This window comes from Podarcis liolepis, assembly GCF_965112155.1.
Source record: "Podarcis liolepis genome assembly, chromosome: 15".
NCBI lineage: Eukaryota > Metazoa > Chordata > Lepidosauria > Squamata > Lacertidae > Podarcis > Podarcis liolepis.
The window spans coordinates 16,357,627-16,378,010 of NC_139566.1; the positions used below are offsets into that span (position 1 = coordinate 16,357,627).

Consider the following 20,384-nt stretch of genomic DNA (forward strand, 5'->3'; position numbering starts at 1 on the left):
GGGTCTGTGAAGGGATCTTCGATCCCTTAGTCCATCTGTCCAAGCACTCCTACAGAAATGCAGCGTCTAAGGATATTTGAAGTGAAGCTGGTTAAAGCCATCTGAAAATTGTCTGTGTTTGTAGTAAGGACATGTGTGTGTCATATGTGAGAATTGCAGGCTCTTCTTTGGGTCCTGCTGATGGGAGAGAATGATAGTGTGTAGGCTGAATATTTTGTTCAGGGAGGCTCAGTGGGGCTGAGGGGAATACGCCTTAGTGCAGGCGTGGATGGATCTTGTGGCCCTCCACATGTTCCTGGACTACAACTCCCATCATCCCAGGCCATGCTGTCCGAGGCTGATGGGAATTGGAATCCAGCAATACTTGGAAGTTGCATACTCCTGCAGGGTGTGAAGGCTGAACTCATGATGTTTGTTGCCTCAATGCAATTAACATGCATGTTTTAAAAATGCAAATAGCAGCTGGCTGGTGGCAGTGTTGGGATGGGGGAAGTTTCCCTCCTGCTTTGGACCAATGAAAAATCAACACTGCCACCATCAGTACCATGAAGTTGCTGTTTGTGTCAGGAGGAACATGTTGACTGGTGCCTATGGAGGCTTTCCTCACAGTACAAATTTCAGCTTTAGGAGAGGGGGGAGATTATGCCAAAATGCCCGCTAGGCACTTGGCACAACAATCTGGGTCATGTATTAGTTCAAGTGCTAATCAGGCCCTAATCAGCTAGCCTGGCTCTGGGTTAGAGAGAATTTGTGGCATATGAGAAATGTAGCTCCCATGGTTCCTGTCATCCTGGTGCATCTAGAGACACTGGGAAGCGTGGGAACTACTTTAGGTGCCATTGCATGCTCAGGGCTACATCTGGGACCTAAATCCTGAGGCTGCCGTGATGGAGCTCTGGTTCCCCTCCTGGCTGACAACATCCCTTACCTTCCTGCAGTGAACATCTTGGTTTGCTGGGAGGCACAAATTAGATGAGTGGCAAGACAAGAGGTTTTCACTCACCTGCTGGTTTGGTTCTTTGGTGCCAAACTGAAAAAATGAGAAGTGGTGCCTGAAGACCCGAGAGGCGGTTGCTCTGCCTGCTGTTTCTCTGACGTGCCCTTCCCATGACTGATCTGTGCTGGGAACACACACACAAACACAGTTCTCCCATCCTGTCTCACATGAGGCAGGCACAGTTGCCACGTGGGAAATAGAACATGGTTGCCTCAGAGTCTGGGAGAATCCCTGGTCTGTCCTCTTTCTGCCCATGGGACTTTGGTGGAAAGAAAGGTTGCCTCTGGCTTTATAAATCCGCATGGATTTCTTCCAGAAGCGAGCTTGCAGAGTCAGACCAGGTGGGCATGAGAAACTGGAGGAGTTGTCTCTGCGCAGAGATGTGTTTCCTCTGTGTGGGTGATTATGTGCATTCTTTCAGCAGTCCCATGCTTTGCATATTCCCAGTTTCAGCTGATTCACCTTGCACAAGATTTTTTACACACTAGTCCCAGCTGTCCCCATCACTAGCCTCCTCTAGGGTCGCCATCTAAGAATCGACTAACCACGTTGCCTAGTAGTCATGATGGCTGTATATCACCTCCAGTAGGAGAGGTAGCACCTCCCTAACTTCCTCTTGCTGGGGAAGGAAGAGCATGAGAAGCCTGTGGTGCTCATGTTGTCACTGTGGGCGCCTCCCCATGAGGGCATCTGCTTAGCCGCTGTGGGAAAAAGGATGGTGGACAAGAGAAGCTCCCTTTGGCCTGATCCTGCTGCTTCAGGATCCTTCTTATGGTCTCATGTTCTCAACTCCCAGTTCCAAACATTGGTAACATATCATAGAATTGAAAGCCATCAAGCCCAGCACTCCCTGCTTGATGTGGGGAGCCCAGAGCTGGAGCATCCCCTGGCCAGTTTCTGCTTAGAGACCCCTATAATTTCTCCCCACCATCACTCTCTTTCCAAGGACTCTGCTGGTGAGAAGCTCCCCACTGACATTCCCAGGACCCAGCCCCAAGGCTGATGTAGAGGAGTTGCCTGCCTTCAGCTCTGAACATGATTCTAATTTTTGCCTGGCAGCTTCAGTGGCTCTCAAGCAGCAGTAGGTATGCCCTGGTTCTTTTTAAACTGGAGAAGCTAGCTGGGATTGGACCTGGCAACTTCTGCATGTAAGGCAGGTGCTCTTTCATTGTACTAGCCCCCCACCCCTTGTTTCAGCAAAGGCCAGTGTGGGGCTGCAGGAGGGTCTGAGTGATAAAGAGACAAAGGCCTGTGTGTGTAAAGTCCCATTTTGAATGCAATCCATTGATGCACCCTGTGAGAGTAGGAATGCATAGGAGAAAAGTCTCTTGCCCCCATGGGCAGCAGTAAGCAGAGATAGAACTGGGGGGCAGCCCCCCATTTCCTTGGACTACTTTAAAGTGGCCTTTTGTGTCCTGAGGGTAGGTGGGAGCCAACAAGAAGAATCCGAGGAGGCCAGGAAGCTCCTGTGAATATTTTTGTATTTTTTGTTTATTCTACTATTTTAAACTGTGAACTGCCTTGGCAGGAAGGTGGCATAGAAATGGAACAATTAATAAAGAGCCAAACCAATCAAATCAAAAATCTTCTCTGTGAAGAAGGCAGGAAGTCACACACTGCCCATTGAGAATTCTCTTCCATTTAGCATCTACCCTGGGCACAGTTGTGAGTATGGCAGGATTGTGTGTGTGTGTGTGTGTGTGTGTGTGTGTGTGTGTGTGTTTGTATGTGGAAGATTCAGTTATCTGGAACATGTGAGTCATCTGGGACAGAGATTGGTCCTGTGAGGGTGGGGGGGGTAAGCATCATGCCACTTGTTTCTTTGTGTGGCTGGATCATCCATTCCTGGGGTCAGCCTGCTGCCTTTCTGAAGCCTCCCTGCCTTGGGAAGCCACACAGGGCAGGGCCTTGGGAGAGCTTTGTGCATGTGGGCCTATAATAGTGTGGAGGACAGATGGGTGGAAGGCCCTCTTTTTGAGGTGCTTGCACCTGGGTATGAAATGGCGAAACCCTTCTCCCCGGAAAACCTCCTCTAATTGCTGGGCCTGGCATCCATTCAGGGTGGGTGCCCATGTCCGACTCTCCTTAAGTGTGCTTTCAGTGCGTGTTGGGGGCCGTGCCAGGTGCTCTTGTTAGAAATGGCCAAGCAGGCCTCATCCTGCTCTCTCTGTCGCTCTGATTCCTCTACCTGGCCTTCTCCATTCTTTCTCTTCTCTCTCTTGCATGCCGGCTTTTGCCTGCTTCTCCTCTCTCTGTCTCCATCATCCGCCGCCGCTCTCCCACCTGCCCACCCACCCCATCTAACACGCATGGAGGCCGCTTTGGGGCCTGATCCCTGCTTTGCACGGCTTCTGTCTCCATCTGAGTCTCTTCTCAGCCAATCTCTCTCTTCTCTTCTCTTTCTCTCTCTTTCTGATGATTAATTAATTAATTAATTGAGAGTCATGATTAATGCTAGCTGATAATTAACTCCTGTTGTACTAATAGTGTACTAATTAAAGACTGTGTTGATTGTTCCTACTAACTGCCATTTTTGTGTCTGAACTTTTAAGTTTGTCCGAGGAGACTGCCCCAAATTTTTTTACTCGAACATCCTCCCCTCTCCCCCCCACCTTTGCTGCCTCCCCACCCCCACCCCATCCCACCCTGGTTAGGCTTCCCTCGTTCTCTCCAGGGTCACTCTGCTAAAAGGGGTGGGTGAGGTGCAGTAACAGGCTCTTAACTGGGGCTCACAAAACAGGCAAGTTAGAACTTTGCATCAAATCATCTCTCTTTCTGGGGGTGGCACTTGCTCAGGAAGGCGAAGGATTGTGAAATGTATTTGCTTCAGATGAGAGTGGGATAGGCCCTGTGTGTGCGAACCAGGGCTCATGGGTCCTCTATGCCCAGCTTTGTAGGTGTTTATGGGCAAGGAAGGCAGAAGAGGGCACAGATTGCGGTGACCAGGTTTACTTTTCTGAAAACAGAAAAGGTTCGAGGCATCATGGACAGCCAAAGACCTGGGGTAGGGTTGTAGTTTGTCTCTGGGGTGTACAAGAGCACTCTGCACACCCCAAAACCCTCCCACTTGGACACTCGGCTCCCTCAAGACATGATCCTGCTCAGACAGAAACATCGCCTGCTTCCCAGAAGGAGGCACCCTCCAAAGCTCAGCTCCTCTGGAGCCCAACCTTCCTTCTGGTACTTATCCTAGGCCCAACCAACCCAGAGGCTGTTCGCTGGGGCAGATCCTATCCCTCCAGGGCCTCAAGGGTGCTGCTGGGCCCTATGCCTGACCCTTGACTTGCCTAGGAAGATCCTGCTCAGTGAGGCTGACTTTGGGGACCCTTGGAAAGGCCAGTGCCTGCCGCCTGTGTCCCAAGATGGGTTGCAGTGTCCACACAGGGGGAGCCTGCTTCCTGAAGCACATAACACATGGCAAAACGAACATGTATGTGTGTGGTCTTTCACACATGATGGTGGGGTGGTGATTCTCAGTCCTGCATCTGTGTAGAGAATGTGTCATGCACAAAGGAGGCCTCCAGCTCTCATGCCTGCCTCTCTCGTAATTGTGCACAGGCGCCCGTCAGGCCCCAATTCTTTAGCCTTCCTGTGTTTTTAGTGTGCAATGAAGGAAGGTAGAGAGCTTGGAGGAGCTACAGCACTGGCGTCTTTGGCTTGTTTTGAGGGGAGGCCAGCGCTGGGTGGAGGTCTTACTTACAGAGTTTGTGGGAGTTTGATAGGGCTATGGGCATTGCCTGTTTCAAAAAAGGGGGGAGTTTGCATCTGATCCAGCCGCCACCCAGTCGCTCCCTTCTCCCCCACCCCCACCCCGTCCACATTCTAACCTCGTTTGCATGTTGTTGTACTGACTAATTACTAATGAGCTCCTCCTCCCCTCTCCCCTCCCTGCTCCACCCTCTCCCCTCTCTCTTCCTCACTTGTCTCACTGGGAAGGAGAAATGTCCTTTGCGGGAAGGGGGTCTCCAGACTGGCCGCCCTTGATGCTCACTCTCACCCACCCCTCCCCAAATGCAACTCTCTACCACATGCACACACATGCTCCTGAGCTTGCCAAGAGACATCTCTGCGGCCTCTCCAGCTCAGCCTCCTCTCACTCTTGCCCCTTCTACTACACAAGGCTTGATGGTTCAAGTGGAATCATAAAAGGATGAAGGGAAGACAATTGCCCCCTGTATGCACCCACTCAGCCTCAGTCCAGTTCAGCTGGGTGTATTGCAACAGGGGCTGGGCCCTTGAGGTTCCATCAGCACTGGACCCCAGGGATCCGCCTTCTCTGCTGGGGTTCCCCCTGCCCAGTCTAGTTGGCGGTGCAATTCTGGTGCCAATCTGGAGCCGAAGGACCCGGTGGGCAGTCAGATGTCCCTCCCAGCTGTACTACATTCCAGGTATTTGGTTTTTCATCAGAAGCAGTTTGCTGTTTTTGCCTGTAGGCCTGTCACTCCTCCTGGATTACAGTTCAGGGGAGGTATTTGTTGCTCGGCACTGCCCTCTGCAGGGTCAGGTTGTCACTGCAGGCAAGCGGCATGTGCAATCCTTTGACAGCTGGTGACTGAAGGATGGCTGGTGACTGAGGACCGTTCACACATTACGTTCTTTTGGTACACCTGTATTCTATGTGCTGCCGATACTGTGAGGTTTGGCGTTTTGGAAAACATGCGCTCCATAAAGGCAGACACAATGGGGAACTGCCTCTCAGCATCCCGCTTTTTCTGTTGGATGGAACTCAGACTTCATAGCCAGAATGGCTTAATGCTGCGGTCTCCCTGCCTACATCTCAGCATACTTATTTTAAAGACTGCAATCCTCTTCCTTCATTTCTTTCTGAGAAATAAAATTACATTTAGCACAATTATACTTGAAACAAACAAGCAAGAAGCACCAACATATAGATCAACAAAGAAAATACAACTCAAAATAAATTCTTTCTTTTTCCAGCTTTCTTTTATATAATTTGCATTTTTGTAAGTGACTAAATCACCACATATGATAGAAACTTTTTGTGTGATTTCTCAAGAAGAACTGTTCTTTTCCTTGAAACTTTATGTTTTGCAATACAGTATGTAGATTTATTTTAATTTAATCAACAAATTGGTCAATTAAATTACTTAAAGACCACAGAGATGAATTGACTTGAACTCTGGAGGTGAGTTGATTTGAATATTAAGCTATCAATCCTTATAGAGACTTGTAGATGGTTTACAACAAATATAAAACAAAATACATGAAAAACTAAAGGGCAGTGGCAATTTTAAAACAATTACCAAAGCACCCAATTAAAAAAAATTGTGCAGCACTATGAAACTTGCAAATTTTGCAAGAAAGTGGATATAAGATGCAGCTTGAATCCGCTTCCAGGCTCTGGCTTCCCCTAGCTTTGTGCTCTCCAGATGTTTTGGACTACCATTCCCCTCAGCCTCAGTGGGCATGTTCTATGTAAACCTGTGCTTTGCCCTTGGCATAGTATTCTGGATTATCAGAAACATAGAATTGTGGAGTTGAAAGGGACCCAAAGGGACATCTAGAGCAACCTCCTGCAGTGCAGGAATCATAGCTACAAAATCCCTGACCGATGGCCATCCAACCTCTGTTCAAAAATCTCCAATGAAGGAGAGTCTACCACCTTCTGAGGGAGTCCATTCTACTTACCTCTAGCTCTTACCTAGTGTTCTTCTTCTTTCTTCTTTGGCGATCACTCGTAGCCGAGTAAAGTTTAGTCGGAATAGGCTTTTGTGTCATTTGATTCCATTGGCTCAGGTCTTTCCCTCTGGAGTAGCAGAAAAAAAGCTTGCTCCGTCTTCTATGTGGCAGCCCTTCAGATATCTGAATATGGCTATCCTATCACCTTGTCAGTCTTCTCTTCTCCATGCTAAACATCCCCAACTCCCTCAGCTGTTCTTCATAATGCTTGGTTTCCAGACCCTTCATCATTTTGGTTGCCTTCCTCTGCACATATTCTGGGGTTTACAGCTCCCCACCCTGCTGATAACCCTTTGCGTTTTAAGTACATGCACTTGAGATGCAAAGACACAGTCAGGGTCAAGTGCAGTTTAGCCCTGAGATCACCTCAGTGCTCCAGACAGAAGAAACACCTACATTTCACACTAGTCCACACTGATCAGTCAAGAGTTCCACATGAGCCTCTGTCACAAGGGTGGCCCACAGCTTTTCTGCCTGCTCCACTTTGACTTTTGCCCTGTTTGAACCCTTGTAGAAATGGCATTTGAACAAGACAGCTTCCCTTTAAACAGCAGCCAGCATAGTCAGTTTCTATGGAGATGAAGAGAAGAGTCGTCTCCAAACAAAAGCCCCCACCAACTGCTGAAATTTTAAAAACATTCTGCAGATTGTAGATAGTGCTTAATGCTCTGTGGCGTTAAGGCTGTGGAACTGTTTAAGTGGAAAGCTCTCTTACAGACCTAAATGTTCAAGGAAGTGCCTTGGTGGAGCAGACCACAAAGTTCTACTCCAGTATCCAGTCTCTAGCAATGGGAAATCCAGATATACATCTGGGAAGCCCCCAAGCGGGGTGCAAAGTGGAGAACTATTCCCTGTTGGTAGCCCTTGGCAACTGGCAACTGGAGATGGTCACTAGTGAGAAAGATGTTGGAGGTGCATTATGAGGTGTGTTGTTATTATATCATTAATTTACTATCCAACGTCCTGCAAAATAATGAGTTCTGTTGCACCTAAGTCTGACAAATTTATTATGGCAGAAACTTTTGCAGCCACTTTCAGCTGGGCCACCTTTTGCCTCCCACATAACACAGCATTCTGTGAGAGAGTGTGCATGACATCCATGATGCAGGTCAGTCTTAGAAGACTGGAGGAAAAGGCTGCAGCAGCTGCCTTGTCCTGATTGAAAGAGGGATCTGCCTATGCCCCTCTCCTTTGCCTTTTCAAGTGCCCCCTTTGGCATCCATTTAGACCTCCTCTGGAGTCATTAACACCTCATTAGCTCAGCCCCAGGCAGTCTCCCTGCCTCCATTTAGAGGGCCTTAGTGCTCCTGGAACTGCCTGTAAATGCTTCTTGCCTGGTTGTTTTAAGTGTCAGCAGCAGGAGGAGTTATTGTTTTAAGTGGTTAAGCACTGACCCCGTCCCCCTCAATTAAACTCTTTGCTCGCCTCCTCACTGCCTGAGCTTTCAGTTTCCTGCTCTTTTCCAGCATTTCAGGACAAGCTCTTTTCAGTCAAATCCACCTCACCAGATGTTCGACTCTACTAGAAAGGGAGTCAGTCCATCAAAAGCAGAAAAGAACTGTGGCACCTTTAAGCAGCACAGACACCTGGTGCCCCTTCAGATGTTTTGGAATGCAAGTTCCCATCACCCCCCAGTCAGCACAGAGCACACCATTTGCGCCATTAGTTGGGAGAATTTTTTTTTTAAAGAAGAAAATAGCAGGCATAGGGAGACCCAAAGCCCCCCCACTAAGGTCACAGTTTATTTTATTAGTTTAACAAAATTTATAAGCTACTTAGATAGTAGTGAAACCTCTAAGCATTTTTTAAAATAAAATAAAATCAGTTTTAAAAACAGTTTATAAAAACTATTACCGTTAACAGCAAAAGATTAAAACATTTCAACATCTTTGCACCTGGAGCTTAAATTGTGGAGCTCTGTGCCTCTGGTGTGTGTTGGAAAGGAAGGTCCCTTTCGCACCAGGGCAAAAATAGGCATTTGGGTGCAGGGCCTGATCTTGGTTGGGACCACAGCAGAGGGCAAATGGGCAAAGTCCCCATCAGGATCCTGGTACAGATGAGGACCCCCACTTAGCTCCATCATTCACACCATTACTAATGGCCTGGATGGCACCATTGGTCCATATGTCCAGCCAAGGAGTGTCAGGAACAGCAACACCTTGGCTTTTCTTTCCCTGTTTAGCCTTGCTGCCTGGCTCTTCCTTCTCTGCAGCTGTCAGTTCTTCTAGCTAAATGCTGTTCGGATTCATCATAATTGGCCTGAAATTTGGGAGAGTTTAAGGGTTGAAGAGTTGACCTGAGCGCTAGTCAGATTTTCATAACGGAAATTGGTGCCCCTCTGCTGTTCCTTCTCACAGACCCTCAAGGGATCTGGGTTTTGGGAGAGCAGTGTGACATTTTTCCTCGGCTGGTAAAAGCCTGAGAGGAGTTCACTTGGGGCATGAGGCTTTTTTGGGTTGGCTGAAGCTCACCCGAACAGGGGCTGCTGAAGGATTGAGCTAAGCTGACTTGCTATTTTTTATGTGGGAGCTTCTGCAAGTCAGAACGTCCAGCCACTGGTGTCATTCAGCCCCAGGGAAGCTGTGCCATGGGACAGAGCATGGTGCTGTTGCACTTGTGTCCTGCTCATGTGTGGCTTCCCATAATGGGCATCTGGTTGGTCCCTGTGTGGCGAGAGTGCAGGGCTAGATGGGCCCCCTTTGGCCTGATCCAGCTGCTGCACGGCTTTTCTGATGTGGTTGTAATCCTTCTAAACACAAAGATTACCTCCTAATCAAGTTATGTAGCTCCAGAAGCATTCCTAGCAGACCAGGGTATTGTGGAGGGACATTAAGACTGCAGCCGTTAGGGTGAGCCGTTTGTTCTTCTCTCTTTCACTTCATCAGGTTCCACATTTTTATTTATCTAAGCTGCTGTTACCGGAGAGATGGCGAGTCTGGAAATCTAAGCAAGTTCATATCGCACCAGTTCAGGCGGAATATAGAAAGCTGCTCTCCTGCCAGGTTTATCTGGCCCAGTATTGTCTCTCTGGTCTCCAGAATCTCAGACAGAGAAGGGTTTTTCCTGCTTGATCCTGCTTGGACCTGGGACCTTCTCCATACAGAGCAGGCACTCTCTCACTGCCCTGTGGGTTAGAGGCAGCCTGCAGGTCTTTATTCTGCACTTCTTAATAACCTTTAATGTGGCTTACAGTTTGGCCAGCCCTTTCTGCCTTGCTCCATACATCATGGACCACTCAGCCAATACATTTGCACCTGCTGAAAGCTGCACCATGGGCCATTGCCTTTCCTGGCCTAGGAATGCTACCACCAGCCCATGTGACCTTTGGTTTGTGCAGAGGCACAAGAACCAAATGGTCCACTCATGTGCTAACCATTTCTGCAAGTGCTCTTACTTGTGACACTCAGCCCTGTTGGATATTAGCAATAGCCTTCTTGATAATTTAGCCCAGGTAATCAATAGCAGGGATGCAGGTGGTGCTGTGGGTTAAACCACAGAGCCTAGGACTTGCCAATCAGAAGGTTGGTGGTTCGAATCCCCACCATGGGGTGAGCTCCCGTTGCTCGGTCCCTGCTCCTGCCAACCTAGCAGTTCGAAAGCACGTCAGAGTGCAAGTAGATAAATAGGTACCACTTTGGTGGGAAGGTAAACAGTGTTTCCGTGCGCTGCTCTGGTTCGCCAGAAGCGGCTTAGTCATGCTGGCCACATGACCCAGAAGCTGTACGCCGGCTCCCTCGGCCAATAAAACGAGATGAGCGCCGCAACCCCAGAGTCGGTCACAATTGGACCTAACGGTCAGGGGTCCCTTTATCTTTATCTACTCAATAGTAGAGCATCATTATGGATTGATCCATGTTGCAAACCAGGGCTTTCTGTAAGAAAGAATCAAGAGGCAGCGGCTGGGTTCACACTTCACAATAATGGTGCTGGTGTATTTTGCCTGGTTGCCCACACTCCAACTCTTCACTGTTCCCAGCCAGAGAAACAAGGCAGGACATTGTAGTTCATCCTGGCTGCCCATGGTATCTGAACTCTGGAGATGCTGGCTTCTCCCTTACAATCCAGAACTTGCAGGCCAGCAACCAGCCATGGTTTAAGGATGGTTTGCAGTCCGGCTTCTTAGGGAGCAACAAGCCATGGTGACTCCAGGTTTGGGCATCATGAGAAACCAAGGTTAATCGGTCTGTTTCTGGGGTCAGAGTCACCAGGCAGCATCCACAACAACCCATGATAAGCCATTTTGGCATTTTGTGACATGTGAATGTGGCCTCTATCTTTCCAAGTCCCTCATCACAGAAGAACCAAATGAACAGAACTTCTGTTTATCCTCATCAGATGTACTCAGGCAGAAGGTTTAGATGCTTCTTGCTTACAGCTTCCACAAGTTGTGGAAGGTTGAAGGCAACCTTCGCTTTGCAGAAGAAAGCGCTGAAGACGCCAATAATCTATTGATTTACAAGTATGTGGGTGGAGCAGGTATTACGGAGGTGGAATAGCAAGCAGGCAGACAAGCAGTGTTTAGATCCTTATAGCATCCATAGTCCTATAACCCCCTCTCCCCAACCCCAGCCACAGTATCAACTCTTCACTAGCCGAATCCAGCAGTCTTTCAGGCTTTGTCACAGCCTTCACCAACTGGCTGGGAGTGATGGGAGCTGTAGTCCAACAACATCTGGCGAAGGCTGCTTTATCAGATACACTCTGAGTGAGATGGACCTTGGGCTAGATCCAGAATGGAGAGGCAAGGCTTACTTCTTGTAATAACCAGCCTGCCCACTTCCCCTCCCCAGCGGAATGAAATTGGCTGATGCTTTCAAAGTTTCTTTGGGGGTTCATTAAGGCTTAGAGGGTCCGTAGGGCAAATGCATTAGTGGGGGAAATCACTTGGGAACCCACCCAGTAATGTTCTCAGTTTCTTCAAAACCAAGCAAATAATAATGAAACACAGGAGAGGAAGCTACCTGCAGCCGAGCCCTCTGAGGAGGAGGAGGAGGCTGCAACCCACAATCCATTAACATTGCTGTGTATTTCCGTGGAATTTCAGCAAAGCTCCTAAATGGTTTGTGGTCTGCAGCCAAAGGAATAAAGCCAATCTCGTTACTATAAATAAAAAGGCAACAATTGCCACATAACAAACAAGAGGCGAGTTATCTCTCAGCTGTTTTCAGAGGGCCTCTTGTCTGAAAATTTCCCCAGAACAAAAGGGGCTTGCAAATGAGTCTAACTGGGATTTAGGCTCCTAAGAGTGGCTGCTTTTATTTGTTGCATTTATAAGTTGCTCTTCCTGGGAAGGACTCAAAAGCTGCTTCTGATTCCCAGGCGCTTTGTTGCAACTAAACCTGCTTAGCTTTAGCAGTGAGTAAATAAATAACAGGCTTGTGGCATTGATTTGCATTTGGGCCTGTTCTCTGAGTAATGAGTATGACTCAGGGATACGTGCCGTGGAGGTGCTAAGCCTGGGCCCAGCACAGATATTGAGCCTCGGCACCTTTATTTATTTATTTTTTTATAAAATTTTTATTGGTTTTACAAAGTTTTTAAAGAACAAACAAACACTTAAAAAGACAAACATACACATATAATTTCAAACATATTTTCATAAACCTCTTTTCTTGGACTTCCCCATACCCCCCCTTTCTACATCCCAATGTCCATAATCTCACAGCAACTCCCAATTGTTACTTTCCAACCTCTGTCATCTTAGTCGAGCCTCGGCACCTTTAAGCCAGGAACTCCTTGCGCTAGAGACTTCCAACTGGGATCCTTGGAAGCAGCAGCCCCTGAGTCACATTACCCTGAGTTATCAGCCTCCTTTACACCAGGGCATCATGCTTCCCATTGCCTGTGTACTACTCCAGGCAATGTGCAAGGCAGGAGTCAGTAGAACTGCAATGGAACCCTAGACTCCAAGCTGGAGGACTTCCCCTTTAAGAGCCTCCTGCAAGAAGCTTAGGGTGGGGAGAGGCCTTAGCTGAGCACCAGACTGTAGCCCTCTTCAGTCCATGGAAATCCTGGAAATTACAAGCCGCTTAACTTGACATCTGGTCTGGTAATACTGGTAGAAGAACAAGCCTTGCTGAAGCAAAACCAGCATGGCATATGAAAGGACAAGCCCTGTCTCACTAACCTATCGGAGTTATTTGAGAGTGTCAACTACCATACAGATAGAGGCTATGCAGTTAACATAGTGTACCTGGACTTTCAAAAGGCTTTCAACAAAGTAGCTTACCAAAGACTTCCGAGAAAGCTTAGCAGTCATGGAGCAAGAAGAGAGAGCCTCTTGTGGATCAAGAACTGGTTAAGTAACAGGAAACTGTTACTGGAATATATGGACAATTCTCCAAATGGAGAGATATAGGGAGCACATGCACTTTTTATTCATAAATCGAGAGTTAAGGGTGAGTTGTAAGCTGGACAAGCTTGTTGATTATAGTAAATTGTTCAGGATCATTGAAACAAAAAGGGATTGTGAATAACTCCAAATGCAGTGTAAAGTGATGCATGTCAGGGCAAAAAATATTAATTTCACATGCACACTCATGGGGTTTGAATTGGCCGTGACTGTCCAGGAACAAGACTGTTGAGGTTGTAGTGGATAGTTCAATGGAGATGTCAACCCAGTGTGAGGCAGCTGTGAAAAAGGCAAATTCCATGCTAAGGATCATTAGGGATGGAACTGAAAATAAAACTGCCGATGTCATCATGCTGTTACACAAATTATGGTGCAGTCACATCTGGAGTACTGTGACAATTCTGGTCACCGCTCCTCGAAAAGGATATTGTTGAAAAAAAGGTTCAGAAAAGGGCAACTAAAATTATGAAGGGAACTGATGAGGAAAGACTGTAGCATTTGGAGCTTTTTAGTTTAGGGGTACAGCAAGTGAGGGGAGACATGATAGAGGCGTACGAAATTCTGCATGGTGTGGAGAAAGGGACAGAGAAAAGTTTTTTCTTCCTTTCTCATGTAGCACTAGAACTCATGGACTCAATGAAGCTGAATGTTGGAAGATTCCGGACAGGTAAAAGGAAGGCCTTCACGTAGCATGTAGTTGAATTATGGAATGTGCTCTCGCAAGAGGCAGTGATGGCCACCAACTTGGCTTTAAAAGGGGATTGGACAGATTGATTCGTGGAGAATGAGGCTATTGGTGGCTACTAACCCTGTTCTACTTCCACTGTTGGAGGCAGTATGTTTATCAACACCAGTTGCAAGGTAGGACGCCTAGAGTCATTGTTCTTTATGTGTTCAAGTGAACACGGGAAGTCCTCCATGGCCAAGGATGCTAATGGTGCCTACAGAAAACCCCAATCCCTACACCTTCCTAGTGTCCATTTCCTCAAGTCTGGAAGGCTGGAGCTTCAGCAATGAAGTAGCCCAGAAGGGGGTCTTGCATAGGAGCTGGAGGGTCCCAGCCAGGCTTAGATCTGGACAGGTGCTTCCATGCTTCTCCTTCCAAGTCTCCTCACTGGAAGCTAATGTGGAGCACTTGACAGCTGCTCTGAAGCTCCTTCCTGGTTCACCATCTCCTCTGCTCCTGGGACCCTGGGGGAGATGGGAGTAGTGGCTTGAGAACTGACCAGGAACCTATGTCACTGGTGAGACCACCTTCAGTCTTCGGTCTGGGAAGTCCAGACCCAAAAGCTTTTAAAAGTTCCTTGGCAGGGTGGAATTTGTAAGGTCCTGCTCCCTTTGCTCCTCCTCTGAGGGGAACCCTGACACCCTGTCTTGTAAGATAAGCAGCTGAGTCATTTTGGAGATATTTGCCTCCTTTAGAAGCTGTTAGAAAAGGTACCCAAAGCGGCCTGAGCTGCTGCTGCAACATTCATTCCCAGTTTACAAATTCCAGCTGCCCAGCTCTGCCAGCCTTCAGCAGAGACTTCCTTAATGGAGCTGCTTCAAAATCTGTAGTTCTTAAGAGGAATGGAATAAATGGCTAAACTGAAATCTTCTTCCAGTGTGGAAAAAAATGTCAGTGGCTGCCAGGGATGTTCTATCCCCATGCAAAGAAGCCGCCAGTTCTGTGCTCCAAAGGAAGCTAACAAAGTGAATACACATTTGGAGGAAATGCCTCTTTGAAACCTAAGTTAGGGCAGGGTTAGGAGCAGTTCCAGCCCCTTGTTTAGGTCAACTTTTGTTCAAGGCAGGTGTTCAGCAACAAGTAGGGGGCTGCAACAAAACATTACAGTGCTCCTGTTGAGGGTCCCAGCTAGTCCACCAAGACCTTCTTCCAGGGCACTCCATTCAATTCCTCAATTCAATAAACTGCTTTGAAGGTGGTTGTTGTTCCAACTTATTTATGCACAAAAAGTGTATAAATTTTACAGCCAGCTTGATTGTAAAAAACAAACAAACCTCAAAGCAGTTTACTACAAGTGCCACAATAATGGGACACACCCACAAACCCCAGGATACGTTTGATATAGCAAGTTGGAGGATTTTCGCAGGAAGTTACAGGATATGTTTTGATGGGAAGATGAGGCATTGTGGCCACCCCAAAACTTTTGCAGGCGCAAATGGTATTGAAAGCAGGGTCATGTATCATCACCCCGATACCATCGCAAACACAAATGAGGAATGCACACACACAAAAGGACTTCTGGAGGGGCCCACAGAGCATCTGCTTGTAACACACAGAAGGTCCCAGGTTCAAGTCCCAGCAGCAGGTGCAGGTAAGGCTGGCAAGAAAGACTACCTGCCTGCAACCTTGGAGAATCATTGCTGCCATTGTGGTGTGTAGACAATGCTGAGCTAGATGAACCATGGATCTGACAGAGGATATGGTAGCATCCTGCATAAGGAAGACCCTTGACTTTTTCCATTGGCCCTGAATGTGTGTTCAACAGCAGATGGGATTCCCATGAGCCACTGGGGTGTTTTTTATGTATTATTTATTATATATAGGTGTTCTGTCATTTCTTTAAGGAGCTGGAAGTGGTGCACATAGTTCTCCCCCACCCTGTTTTACCCTCACAACACCCCTGTGAGGTAGCTTAGGCTGAGAGATGGTAGCTGGTCCATGGTGACCCAGTGAGCTTCAGGACCGAGTAGGGATTTGCACCCTGGCCTTGCAGGTCCTAGTCCGAAGCTGCAACCCTGACACCACACCAGCTGTGGCTGCAGCTGCATAGTGCTGTGGCTGTTGTTGGGGACGAAGGTCCTTGCTCCTTGTTCATGGCCAGGCCGACGCCCCAAAGGAAGGTCAGCAGGACACACACAACAGTCTTGGGAGCAGTTCAGGGTGCGATGGGAGGGTATAGGCAGATATTGCCATGCCTGTGACCGAGAAACCCCCTAAACCAGTGGTTTTCAACCAGTGTCCTGCCACCCTGGGGTGCCTGGAGGGATAGTCAAGGGTGCCTCAGGCAACACTGGCTTCTGTCCTTCTTTCCTTTCCTTCCTCGCTCTAATGCCCTCTTGCGTCTCTGCCTCCCAAAGGCTTGCACAGCTGTTTGTTGCAGCAGCCCTGGCTACAAGCTCCCCAGGCGAATGGTGCCTCTGGCCCTGGGCAGGGGGTGCAGCTCACAGACCAAGGGTGGCAACAGCAGCTTCCTAGACGACTCTGAAGGAGAGGGGAGAGGAAATGAGGCTGAGGGAACACTCCTTAAGGTAGGGTGTTCAAAAAGGGGTGAGAAGCTGCCAGCTCTGCAGGCAAGGGTGACATAACTGGGCTCCTAAGCCCCACAGGGGTGCCGCAGTGTGTAGTTGGTCAAGGGAGCCATGGACTCAAAAAGGTTGAAAACCTCAGCCCTAAACAACTGCAAATGGCTTTAGCGGGGTTCAGGCTGCACTTCCAAATCAGTTTTTGAGCCACGTCTCCAAGCAAGAGGCTGTGAGGAACCAAGAAAGACCCAGAAATCTGTAGCAGCTCATTCTTGGCAGAATTGCAAAGCAACAGTTCCTCAAGGAGAGCCGCTCAATCGACCTTCAAAACTAGTTTAAACTGCAACCTGCTTCACACACTCTTCTTTCAAAAAATGCCCCATGTAATTCTTTTCTTCTCCCAGGTAACTCTGGAGTCCTTTCCTGAACAGCCAGCTGAAACGGGTGCTCCCTGGTTGGCGGAACCGCCATGGCAATGGGTGGTGGCATGATGATTGGGTCAAGAGGGGGAGGGACTACACAGCCAAAACATGGACTCAGAAGCTGCCATCAATTGATTCAACGGGGGGCAAAGCAGCAGTGGCTGCAAGACTGCCCCTGCCCTGTCCCCAACTGGACCATCAAACCTTGTGCAGATTCTTCTCCCCTTTCACCCTTCTGCCTGCCTCACTCCTCCTCCTCCTCCTCCTCCCCCCTCCTCCCACCCTCCATCAGAACGAAAGTGCGGTATTTCTCCAGAAAGACAATCAGACATAAAAATGAGTCAGCAGCTCCTCCTCTCCCCTGCCCCGCCAAGTCTCCCCTCTTCTCCCCGCCAGATCCCTCGTTGGTTAACACTCTGTTGTCTCCTTGTCTCCCCAACCCCGACCCCTCCCCCCAACCCCTGCGCTCACGACGGACAGGTGACCATCTCTGTGGATGGGATCCTCACCACCACCGGCTACACCCAGGAAGACTACACCATGCTGGGCTCGGACGACTTTTTCTACATTGGGGGGAGCCCCAATACGGCCGACCTGCCCGGGTCCCCCGTCAGCAACAATTTCATGGGATGTCTCAAGGATGTGAGTCGTGGGGTGGGGTTGGGACTGGTGGGTTGGGGTGGCTCAGGGTTGGAGGGTTAATCCCCATTGAGCATATGTAGATTACTTTTGATGTAAGGAGCCTCCTTGCTGGGAACTGACACAAGCTGCCTTTCCATCTTGGGGACCCTCAGAGAGGATGTGGTGGGGACCTTGGGAAGAGGGGGAAAGGATTGAAGGGCTCTGCTTGTCCCTTGGTCTCTTGCACAGGTGCAAAGTTGATGCTGTAGAACTGAAGGGAGCCTTTGGCTCTTAAACATTGGTGGACTCCAGCTCCTAGCAGCGGCAGCAGCATCCATGGCCATTGGCCACATGGCCAGGACAGATGGGAACTGGAATCCAACAGCACCAGGTTTTCCACTGCTGGCCTAAAGAACAGAGCATCTCCTGGGGCTGCAAATGAAATACTGTGCAGTTACATCTTACACATATTTAACTTGGGTGATTTCAATCATCCTCAGTGTGTGTACTCAGGGCTTATCCACATTTACCTATTGCACCGCGCTTTCCAGGCACAGGTCCACGCTTTGAAGCTCTGTGTCCAAGTGCTCATTATTTAGCCTCAGAGCTTCCCCCACAAAACCTGCTCTTTAAAGCTGAAGCACAATAAACAGCCATTTGGGTTTTTCATGGATTGCCATTTGCTCTGATGCAGTGGTAAAGAGCAGATTTGTGCAGGGAAAGCTCCAGAGGAATAATTTAAAAAAGAGCGCTCAAACATGGAGCGCAGACTTGTGTCTGGAAAGCACGGAGGAAAGGTAAGTGTGGACCAACCCTCATATTCTCAGTGGAGAGGGTCTTCCTTCTCTTCAGAAACTGGGATTGCATTATAGCTTCACTCACTCCACAAGAAGCTCATGGTGGCAGACAGAATCCCCTCTCTCCCCTTCACATCAACCCTGTGAGGTAGCTTAGGCTGAGAGGAAGAATCACTGGCCCAAGGAAAACCCAGTGTTCTTTGTGTCTTCATGGGGACCTGAGCCCTGCTGGGTTTTCCCCAGTCTGACCCTGCACCAAGGGTCAAAGTGATCCCCTGGTCAACTCTCCTGAGAGCTGGGGGAGCACGTCAAAGTGGCCAAACTACAGCCCTCTAGATCAGTGTTTCCCAAACGTTTTTGGGCAACGGCACACCTGCTTACCGGAAAAAAATCTCGCGGCACACCACCATTAAAGCCCCGCCCCGTGACGTCAGCGCGCAGCGTCACGCGGGGGGGGGGGACGCACAAAAGTGAACGTTTTTTCCCTTCCCCTTGCCGGGGTGGGAGGAGGCAGCAGAGTGAGGGCAGCTGAGGCGGCGGCGGCGATAGCGGGCGGAGGAGGAGCCGTCGCCGGGAGTTGCTGCTGCTGCTGTTGCTGCTGCTGCCCGGACATGCCGGCCTCCTCCTCCTCCTCCGCTGTCTCGCGCTCCTCCCTTTTGCGCGAGCTGCCCCGCCGCTCGGCACCACCACCGCGGAGCCGCCCCCGGCTCGACGCGGATCCTCGCCGCCGCCGCCGCCGCCTCTCGCCGCCCGACTCGCCCGCCTCCCTCCCACGGCACACCAGCCGGTGTCTCACGGCACAGTAGTGTGCCGCGGCACACCGGTTGGGAAACACTGCTCTAGATTGCCTCTCAACGGCTTTGCCGTCAGCTGTTCTGCATTGTTCTAAAGTATGTGTGACCATTATTCATTGTTAAATTCCCCATTGTTTAAAATTAGGGTTAAATAAATATTCATGGTCAAATCTGAGAGGCAAACAAAGAACCTTTGGCATCATGGAACCACAGGACTCCACAGGTCATGTCGAACAAATCCACAGGCAACATTCCCTGGTTGCTCCCCATCTTCCTTCCCTCCTCATCTCTCTCTCTCTGTCAAATCCCAAGATGGTGGAGAGCTGGCTCACGTCAAGGTGTGACAAAGCTCACCGTGTCCTGTTGACCCCGCCTGCTTCTCCCATCCCTTTGCAGGTTGTCTATAAGAACAATGACTTCAAGCTGGAGCTGTCTCGCTTGGCCAAGGAAGGGGACCCCAAGATGAAGATCAATGGGGACCTGGTCTTCCGCTGCGAGAATGTAGCGGCCCTCGACCCGGTCACCTTTGAGTCCCCTGAGGCCTACATCTCACTGCCCAAATGGAACACCAAGAAGACGGGCTCCATCTCCTTTGACTTCCGCACCACAGAGCCAAACGGGCTGCTGCTCTTCAGCCACGGCCGGCTGCAGCCGCCCAAGGAGGGCCGCTCTGAGCGCCTGCACAAGGCTGACTACTTCGCCATGGAGCTCCTCGACGGCTACCTCTACCTGCTGCTGGACATGGGCTCTGGGGGCATCAAGATGCGGGCCAGCAGCAAGAAGGTGAATGACGGCGAGTGGTGCCATGTGGACTTCCAGCGTGACGGGCGCAAGGGTGAGTGGGCTCTGTTGCCACCTCAGGTGCTGGGGGCGCGCTTGTGCCTGATCTTTGTCCTGTTCAATTTGGAGCCGGGTGGGGTCATCAGAAGGGCTTGGCTGCCAGATGAGAGCAAAGGGGACCCATCTGGTCCAACACCCTCTTCTCACGCCAGCTGCCCAGCTGCCTCTTCTGGGAAGCCCTCAAGGACGACCTGAGATCCTCAGCGCCCCGTTACTAGCAGCGGCTGGTTTTCCAAGGAACCTTGCCGCCTCTGACCCCATAGGCTGCCTGTGACTCCTTGGCCACTGGGGTGTCACACAGCGGTGGCTGCTTGCCAGCAACAATCGCCCTTCCCTCACTGGCATATGGAAGGGAGTTATGCACAGGGTCAGAGATAGCAGCATTCCCCAGAGGGATGGGGGCAACACTTCCCTTTGCTGCAGCACAGTGATTGTCAGGGATGCCTTCTTATTGCTGGGAACCTACAAGAAAGAGAATCTTGTAGGAAGAGAGACGCCCCTTTTGGAATATCTGGAAAAAAATAGATGAAATCACGAGCAGGATTCCAAATATGAGCAGTGGTGGAAAATTGATAATATATGAAACGGAAGAATGTGTCTTAGGTGAAATGT

The 20,384-nt window shown here is 49.4% G+C and overlaps 1 protein-coding gene across 29 annotated transcripts in view; it reads left to right on the forward strand.

Moving 5' to 3' along the window:
• The window catches only part of NRXN2 (neurexin 2), a 351,610-nt gene that overhangs the window by 161,080 nt on the left and 170,146 nt on the right, over nt 1–20,384 (forward strand). For all 29 annotated transcript variants that reach the window (XM_083477881.1, XM_083477882.1, XM_083477880.1 and 26 more), the window contains 2 exons: nt 17,201–17,362; nt 19,329–19,767. In XM_083477881.1, coding sequence (XP_083334007.1) covers nt 17,201–17,362; nt 19,329–19,767 — 601 coding nt within the window. The remainder of the gene's footprint in view (nt 1–17,200; nt 17,363–19,328; nt 19,768–20,384) is intronic.